At 48.4% G+C, this 9,286-nt stretch overlaps 1 protein-coding gene across 2 annotated transcripts in view; it reads left to right on the top strand.

Annotated features, from left to right (window-relative positions):
- The first annotated feature begins 50 nt into the window (after positions 1-50).
- The window catches only part of GYG2 (glycogenin 2), a 52,703-nt gene continuing 43,467 nt past the window's right edge, over positions 51-9,286 (top strand). For both annotated transcript variants that reach the window (XM_011972116.1, XM_011972115.1), the window contains exons 1-2: positions 51-72; positions 507-645. In XM_011972116.1, the coding sequence (XP_011827506.1) occupies positions 639-645 (7 nt within the window). In that variant the 5' untranslated portion in view covers positions 51-72; positions 507-638. The remainder of the gene's footprint in view (positions 73-506; positions 646-9,286) is intronic.

The raw sequence follows: 9,286 nt of genomic DNA, 5'->3' as shown, positions 1-9,286 counted from the left end.
CGGCACTGGGGTGACGGGTGAGGGGGCACCTGGCCAGGGTGCGCGGGCAGAGGCAGCCCAAGCTCGGAAGAGGTGCAGATACTAGGGTCCGGGAGCGCAGGGGTGGGCCGGGGAGTGGAGAGGGGTGACCAGGGGGCGCCAGCTGGAGTGGGGGATGAGGGTGCCCAGAACTCCAAGCAGGTGCGTGGGGCGGCGGGCAGCTGCTGACACCGCTGAGGTCGGGTGGTGTCCCAGGGACGGTGTCGTTGCTGGGCGCATGGGTGTTAAGAGGCAGCGGGGTCGCAGGTGACTGCGAGGAGGACAGGGGGTCAAGGGGCCCTTGACCAGAGGGCAGGAAGTTCACCTGGAGCGCCAAGGAGGAAGTGCAGGGCGTAGGGGTCGCGGGGGCATCGTGGGAGGCCGGGGCCCCGTGGGGCGCAGGTGACATGGAGTGGGTAGGAGGCCGGGGGTGACACCGGCGGGGCCTGCAGCTGAGGGTGTCGAGACTGCCACGCTGTCGCCCCCAGGCCTGGAAATCGACGCGGATTCCTGGAGACGGCGCCTCTGCTCCGAGAGTTCGTTCGTGGGGAGGAAGTCCACCCACTGCTCCCGGGCGCAGTTCTGCCGGTCCGCGCCCTCTGCGCGCTGCGCCGCGGACCATGTCGGGTGAGTAGCTCAGGCTCCTTCAGTTCAGCCTGCCTATTCTTACTGGCTTGAGAGAGAGATTGGTCTGCACTGGGGAGAACCCCACGTTGACCGCAGGATTGCCCCAAACTCCGAGTCTCCCCCTCACTGCCTCGCCCAGGTCTCTCTCTGGGGCTGGAGGGAATGGCCAGTCCGAGGCTGCTGGAGACATCAGCCTCAGCTGCCAGGAGGGGGTGATTTACAGTAAGTGAAGGGGGCCTTGGGATTTCACCAGTTTCCTTTTGTAAAATGCAGTCCTGAAAGTTTCAATGGGCTTGTTTCTTGGGAATAGCATTGAACTGCCTGAGACTGTCACTGCCTGGAAGGCCGATGGGAAGAAGTCTGTTCTCCTGAAACGGCCCTAAAGCTCTGGGAAGAGGCTGCCTTGAGTTCTGAGAGTTCAGACCACCAGTTTGATTTCTGTTTCCAGTACAGATACAGGGATGGCCCAGCTTGGTGGCTCAGGCCTGTAATCGCAGCACTTTGGGAAGCTGAGGCAGGAGGACTGCTTGAGGCCAGGAGTTGGAGACTATCCTGGGCAACATAGGGAGACCACATCTCTAGGAAAAAAAATTTGAAATTTAGCTGGGCGTTGAGGCAACTGCCTGTAGTCCCAGCTACTAGGGAAGCTGAGGTGGGAGGGTCCTGAGCCCAGGAGTTCCAGGTGGCAGTGAGCTATGATTGCACCACTGCACTCCAGCCTGGGTGACAGAGTGGGACCTTGTGTCTAAAAAACAACAACAACAACAAAATAAGAATCCAGGTTAATCCTCCTGCAGGCAAAGGGCTGGCTGGCAGGAATGGCAGGAAAGGCCTGCCCCCCAAGGACTGGTGAGCCCCATCTCCCAGCCCTTGGGTTTTGTGGACATCAGATAGACCAGTTGACTTAAGAGGCCTAGATATGTGAACATAAAGTGTAACCTCATCCCATAAGAAAGATACTGCTTCTATTTTTTATCATTAAATCATCAAGACACCTCCTTCTTGTACCAGATCACACTGGATCATTCATGAGTGCATTTTATGTATTTATTTTAAAATGTATACTTTTTAAAATTTTGTAGAGACAGGGTCTTGCTATGTTGCCCAGGCTGGTCTTGAACTTCTAGGCTCAAGCAGTCCTCCTCCTTTAGCCTCTCAAAGTGCTGGGTTTACAGGCACGAGCCACTGCGCCTGGCCATGAGTGCAATTTAAAACACACAAACAAAACAGATTCCTTTTTTATTCAGAGGAGAGATTTGGTAAATCACAGAGATGCTTTTATCCTGTTTTTTCCCACTCTGGACTTAGAGAGGAAAATTGTCGGGGCAGGAATCTTAAGGCTGTTTTCACGAGGTGTACTGGAAGAGTCTGTTCCAAGGAATGGTAGAAAAGATTCTCTGTTCTCGGGACGCGTTTGGAGCTCTCTGAAGTGAAAGCCACACGTTTCCCTAAGCCTGCTAGGGTCTGTATAATAGCAGCATTCAAGACGGACATTCGCATACATCTTGGTCAGCCTCGTGCCAGAAGAGAAGACTCGACTCTTTGCAGAAAACAAAAACCACCTTTGAGTAGAAAAGGGCTGAGAAGGAAGCTGCTAAGGTTATTTTGAGGGGTGATCAGAAGATTCCTTGAGTGGAGGGGGGCAAGCAAGGGGTAGAAAGAAACTGTTGTCACAGATTCATAAAATTCTCAGCCACTACAATCTCCAGGCTGGACCTGATTTTGTGACAGTGTCTCCTTTTTGTGGGCTGTAGTGCAGTGACAGGTTTTCTTGCTGTTTTTCCCCTCCGTGCTGTTGCTGAAAGTGTCCGCCGCAGAGGCACGTGGAGTGGAAACTCCCTCTTTGAATGCAGTAGCATTGGATAATTGTGGATGTTCTCTGGCGCCGCACCAGGACTTGATCACCAGTTGTTTCTTCAAGGCAAGGCGATGTGGAAGCTAAGCACCTGTCAATCCATGTTTCATCTTCTGTTCTATTTCAATCCGCTGGTCTGTCTTTGCACTTGAGATGGGTTTCACAGTGTCCTGGATGGGAAGCGGCTAACCTTCAGGAGGTGCACATTTTTGCTCCAAAGCAAAAGTCTGAGTCTCGGATTCCTTGTTGCTGGAGAGAGCTCTTGTGCCAGCTGGTGTTGTCTTGTCATTGTGTGACTGTGGTCAGAATTCCCACCACTCTGAACCAAAGAGAGAAACAGGGTATCCAGTAGTTCCATGACACTCTCACTCTAAATGTGGCCCTGTCTGCATTCTCTTTTGGGTTTGAGATCAAGGTAGGTGTGGGCAGGGCTGGTTCCTCCTGAGGCCTCTCTCCTGGGCTTGGTCCTCACAGGATCTTCCCTCTGTATGTGTCTGTGTCCTAATCTCTTTTTTTTTTTGAGATGGAGTTTTGCTCTTGTTGCCCAGGCTGGAGTGCAATGGTACGATCTTGGCTCACTGCAACTTCTGCCTCTTGGGTTCAAGCGATTCTCCTGCCTTAGCCTCCCAAGTAGCTGGGATTACAGGCGCCCACCACCATGCCCGCTTCATTTTTGTATTTTTAGTACAGATGGGTTTTTTCCATGCTGGTCAGGCTGGTTTCGAACTCCTGCCTCAGGTGATCCACCTACTTTGGCCTCCCAAAGTGCTTGGATTACAGGCGTGAGCCACTGTGCTTGGCCTAATCTCCTCTTCTTATAAGGACACCAATCCTATTGGATCAGCGCCCACCCTAGCGACCTAATTTTATCTTAATCTCTTCTTTGAAGACCCCATCGGCAAATACAGTCACATTCCGAGGTCCTGGAGGTTATGACATTCATATATGAATTTTGGAGGTGCACAATTCAGCCCATAATAGGATAACTCATTTATTTGAATAATACTGTGTTTTTCTGCTGGGGTTGCCATAACAAAGTCCCACAGACTGGGCGGCTTAAACAACAGACATTTACTCTCCCACCGTCCTGGAGGCTGGAAATCTGGGATCAGGGTGTGGGCAGGGCTGGTTCCTCCTGGCGCCTCTCTCCTTGGCTTGTAGATGTTGTCTTTCTCTATATCCTCACAAGGTCATCCCTCTGTGTGTGTCTGTATCCTCATCTCCTCTTGTTATGAGGCCAGCAGTGCTACTGGCTCAAGGCCCCACCCTAGTGACCTCATTTTACCGTAATCACCTCTTTAAAGACCCCATCTTCAAATACAGACACATTCAGAGGTCCTGTGGGTTAGGGTTTCATCCTAGGCGTTTCAGGATGGGTTATCATCTGTCTATAATACTCATTAATCGTAATGTTTTCCCTGAGGTCCCCATGAAGAGCTATAAAGCCAGCGCACGTGGTTATCAATCAATGATCACTCTGCCATTTCTCTTAGTTGTCGCTGGGATCGTCATGAAGAGATAAAAAACCAGCGCACATGGTTCTCAGTCATTGATTACTTTGCCAGTTCGCTTAGTTGTCACTCACGTCCTGATGAACAGATAAAAAGGCAGCGTACACGGTTATCAATCATTGATCACTCTGTCATTTCTTTTAGTTGTCACTGAGATCCTCATGAAGGGGTAAAAACCAGTGCATGTGGTCACCAGTCATTGATCACTTTGCCAATTCTCTTAGTCGTCACTGATGCCCTCATGAAGAACTATAAAACCAGCACAGGTGGCGATCAATCACTGATCACTTTGCCATTTCTCTGTGTTGTCTTCGGCACCTTGCTTTGGGCCAATTCACTTGCATCATCCTTTTCTCTAGACAGCCAGAGGGCCCTCCCTGGCCATGGAGAGGAGACCTTCTTACAGGTCTTGGAACCCTCAGATAGCTCCTCATAAGCCTCAGGATAATAGAAGAGGCTGCATAGGACCTTGTGATCTGGGCCCTCTGACCTCTTCTCTTTCTGTGGGTCCTTGTTCTCCAGCTGCTGTTGCTATGCTGTGAGGATTCGTACTCCAGGAATGCAGCAGGCAACCTATCATCTCCACCTCTGGCCTTGGCTCATGGACTTTTTCTGCCTTTTCCTTCTTCGCCTTATTATTTTTAATTCAGTCTCCTATTGGAGGCAGGAGACAGTAGCTATTTTGAGGGCTTTTGTGGGTGTTGGAGTCAGAGGTGGTCTCAGACATTTAACTGATTGTTGAAGCCCAGGTTTCCTTGTTTTGGAAGCACATTCCTGTGTTGGAAGGGAATTAATGGCAGTGCATAGGCATGCCCCATCTACATACTCCTGGATGGGTGGGAGCCATATACATTCTTGTTTATTGATCCATGGATTTCCTGATGGATAAGTTCTTCCTGGTCATTTATCCCTGAGCTTAGATGGTGCCCTTTGAAACACTGCTGCCAGCCATAGGGCTTCCCTTGTGGTATTGAAACACCCGTTTCTTAGGGCTGATGTGTCTCATGGAGCCGTGGGTGTCTGAGGACAGAGCTTGTACCTTGTCAGCTGCTGGGCCCAGCATCCAACAGATTCTCATGCATGGGAATTGCCTGGGAAGTGAATCCACAATGAACGTGTAATGCACTGAGAGCAGGTCATTAGGTCCACATAGACATCTTCTGCCCCTTCACCTTCTTTGTCTTCTGCCGCCAGCTTCAATCCTTCACTCTTTCTCTAAGCAGTTGCCCTTGTGTGGGCAGCTTTGGCACAGTACTGTGGACTGGGGTAAGCAATGTCCCCCATAAAACTCATGTCCCCCCAGAAGCTGTGAATGGGACCTGTGAACCCAAAAGAATCTGAGACAGGTCTCGATCAATTTAGAAAGTTTATTTTGCCAAGGTTAAGGACATGCCCATGACACAGCCTCAGGAGGTCCTGACAACATGGGCCAAAGGTGGTCGGGGTACAGCTTGCTTTCACACATTTCAGAGAGACATGAGACATCAGTCAATACATGTAAGATATACATTGCTTTGATCTGAAAGGGTGGGACTACTTGAAGCAAGGGGATTGCAGGGGGTGGTGCCAGGTCATAGGTAGATTTTTAAATGTTCTGATTAGTCGAAAGAGTTATTATCAGTAGAAGAGAATGTCTGGGTTATGATAAGAGGTTGTAGAGACCAAGGTTTTATCACGCAGATGAAGCTCCAGGTAGCAGGCTTCAGAGAGAATAGATTGTAAACGTTTCTTATCAGACTTGAGGTCTGTGTTGATGTTTATGGTTGTCAGCTTTTCCTGAACTCCAAAATGGAGGAGGGTATGATGAGGCACGTCTGACTCTCTCCTCGTTATGGCCTGAACTCGTTTTTCAGGTTAACTTTGGAATGCCCTTGGCCATTTAGGTAGTTGTGAGGCCTAGAATTTTAGTTTAGATTTACAGACCTTATTTGGAAATAGAGTCTTTGTGGATGTAATTAGTTAAGCATCTCAAGATAAGATTATCCTGGAATATTTGGGTGGGCCCTAAATCCAATGACAGGTGTCCTTCTGAGAGAGAGAAGAGACCCGGACACAGAGGAGGTCATGTGGAGATGGAGGCAGAGGTTGGAGTGATGTGGCCACAAGCCCAGGGACATCTGGAGCCACCAGGAGCTAGAAGAGGCAGGAAGGAGCCTTCTCTGGAGTTTGATTTTGGAATCCTGGCCTCCAGAGCTGTAAGAGAGGAAATATATGTTCTTCAAGTCTCCCAGTGTGTGGTACTTTCTCACAGCAGCCCCAGGAAACTCATTCGTGGGTTTGCTAGGGAAAGGAGTCAGCGATGAGCCCACCAGTAAGCAAAATGAGCACAGCAGGTCAGATGGCACAAGAGACGAAGGGTCCTGTGTCATGGGAGGTGAGGGACTGTGATGAGAAGGGTCGTCTTGGGGAGCAGAGTTTGCAGGAAGATCTCCGAGGGATGGGTGGTCTTTCCCACGGCCACCATGTGCCTGGAAGGAAAGCGAGTTCCAGGCGAGTTAAAGGAGTGGTAGTAGCCCCATGGTAGTAGCACATATCATAGAATGTGCTTGAAGACCCAGAGGGGTTGAGCTGGACGTGGGGACTGAGTGTGGGGGATGCAATGACCAGCAGTCTGGGCCTGGCTTACGTTTGCAGACAATGAGAAAACCGTTGGTGTTGGGTTGGCTTCCAGGGCAGCTGATGACTTTCACTGTGTGTTGGGGGTAGAAAATGTGGTTTTTAAGGGCTGAGGAGACAGATAACAGGGACCAGGATGTACAGAGTGGAGCAGAGAATGCAAAGGAGGGAAGTTCTGGCTCAGGGTGGTTGCTATGGAGACCCATTTTAAATGTTTTCTAGTCTGGTGTGGTGGCTGGCTCACACCTGTAATCCTGGCACTTTGGGAGGCCAGGACGGGAGGATTGCTTGAGGCCAGGAGTTTGAGACCAGCCTGGGTGACAGAGCAAGAGACCCCATCTCTACAGAAAAATTAAAAATAAATTAACCAGGTGTGGTGGTGAGCATCTGTAGTCCCAGCTACTCAGGAGGCCGAGGTAGGAGGATTGCTTGAGCCCAGGAGTTCCAGGCTTTAGTGAGCTGTGATGCTGCTGCTGCACTCCAGCCTGGGTGACAGATAGAGCAAGATCCTGTCAAAAAAAAAAAAAAAAAAAAAGGCCAAGCACAGAGGCACACCCAGCACTTTGGGAGGCTGAGGCGGTTAGATCGCCTGAGCCCAGGAGTTCGAGACCAGCCTGGGCAACATAACCTGTCTCTACAAAAAATATAAAAAATAGCTGGATGTAGTGGTGTGCACTTGTGGTCCCAGCTACTCAGGAGGCTGAGGTGGGAGGATTGCTTGCTCCCAGGAAGTCGAGGCTGCAGTGAGCTGAAATCATACCACTGCACTCCAGCCTGGGCGACAGAGGGAGATCTTGTCTCAAAAACCACCACCACAACATAACCAAGAATCCCAACACTTTCTGTTGTGCCTCTCTGTTAAGATCTCAGGTTAATTATGCAAGAGTAGAATGTGGGATTGGAGGCAAGTGGACTTCTCCTTACCACAGAATTCATGTCATAAATGCCCTGCACAGACGAGGCTTCTGGGGCTCTTGGGGAGACCTAGGACATGGGCAATAGGGATCTGAATCTACCTGGTGGAGCTCATGACCCAGGTCAGACGATGCCAAGTTTCATTTTATACATTCTCTGTTCTTCCTCTCCACTCCTTAAGAGCACAGGTCAGTACGTGGGATTGGAGACTCTGGACTCTTCCTTACTGGGGTATGGGAGTTGGCACGGCAAATACTCTGCAAAGCTCGTTCTTGCAGGACCAAGCATCTAAATAGCAAAGTCTAACCTTAGTCATCTGTTTCTGGAGGAAAATCCCAAAGCCTGGCCTTTGGAGTGTAATTTAGCCCTCATTCTCAGATTCGGTGGTGAAGTTCAGAGGGGAACCAATCCCTCTAAGCATCTCGAAGATGGACAGAACAGTCAGCTCAGGAGGAAATCTCAAAAGAACAGCCCCTCTCGGGAGTTCTCTTACCTTTGTCATTGTAGTTCCTAATGATGCACTCCTTTTCCTTTCTGTTCTTTAATTCACATGGTCCTTAAACATGGTTCCTCGGATTTCAATAATCTATACATTGAAGATTACAAAGAAATCTTAATATCGCCAATGAAAGGCTAAAAATTGTAAATGGCACTTTGTTTTCAGTTTGACATTATTTTGCTGATGATTCTTTTCATAATATATATGATTTGATTTATCTTATTTTTTACTTTACCATCTGCTTTGCAATTAAATACACACCCACCCACACATACCCACACACACATACACACACATTTTACTTTCAAAGACAGGGCTCTGCTCTGTCACCCAAGCTGGAGTGCAGTGGCACAATTATATCTCACTGCAGCCTCCAGCTTCTGGGTCAAACAATCCTGCCGTCTCAGCTTCCCAAGTAGCTGGGACTACAGGCATGTGCAAAAAATATATTTTTAAATTAAATGAATACAAATCCATTCTTAGTATGAAACGCATACTCAAATACCTGCCTGAGAAATGGTACATGGTAGATAACTGTGCAGCAGATGTGCTAATTGGCCTGGGTATAGAAATTTAGCTATTTGGTCTGGGTATACAATTTTAGGTTGAGGACCATTGTACTCAGAGGTTAGATATGGTGCTTTGTTTTAGTGTCCACTATTCACGATAAGAAGTCTCAGCCTCATCCTTCATAGGATTGACCTATATTTTTATTTTACTTTCATTTTCTTGGCATTTTCATGATGCTCTCCTTATCCTTGGTGCTTTTAAATTTTAGAAACATATTGTCAGGATAAGGACTGCTGATTTTCTTTCTTTCCCACTCTCTCTCCCTCTCCCCTCCTTCCCTCCCTCCCTCCCTCCGTCCCTCCCTCCCTTCCTTCCTTTCTTCCTTCCTTCCTTCCTTCCTCCCTCCCTCCCTTCCTCTCTCTCTTTCTTTCTTTTTTCTTTTTCTTTCTCTTTTGCTGCGTACTCTCTGGGCTTTTTAAATCTGAAGACTTTCTGCTATTGAGAACATTTCCTGTTTAATTTCTTTGAAATCTTTTCTTCTCTCTATTTTTTTTCTCTTCTCTTAATCTGAAATTCATGTTGGTGAACCTTTTGAATCAGTCCTGTAGGCTTCTAGCTTTCTGAAATTTTCCATTTGTCTCTTTATTCTACTTTCTGAGATTTCCTCAATGACATTTTCCAAACCTTCTGTTATTCCGTTTTCATTTCAGCAGATCACATTTTTTTTTTTTTTTG

This window comes from Mandrillus leucophaeus, unplaced genomic scaffold (genome assembly GCF_000951045.1).
Source record: "Mandrillus leucophaeus isolate KB7577 unplaced genomic scaffold, Mleu.le_1.0 Scaffold127, whole genome shotgun sequence".
Lineage (NCBI taxonomy): Eukaryota > Metazoa > Chordata > Mammalia > Primates > Cercopithecidae > Mandrillus > Mandrillus leucophaeus.
This window is presented reverse-complemented; position numbering and strand designations above follow the sequence as displayed.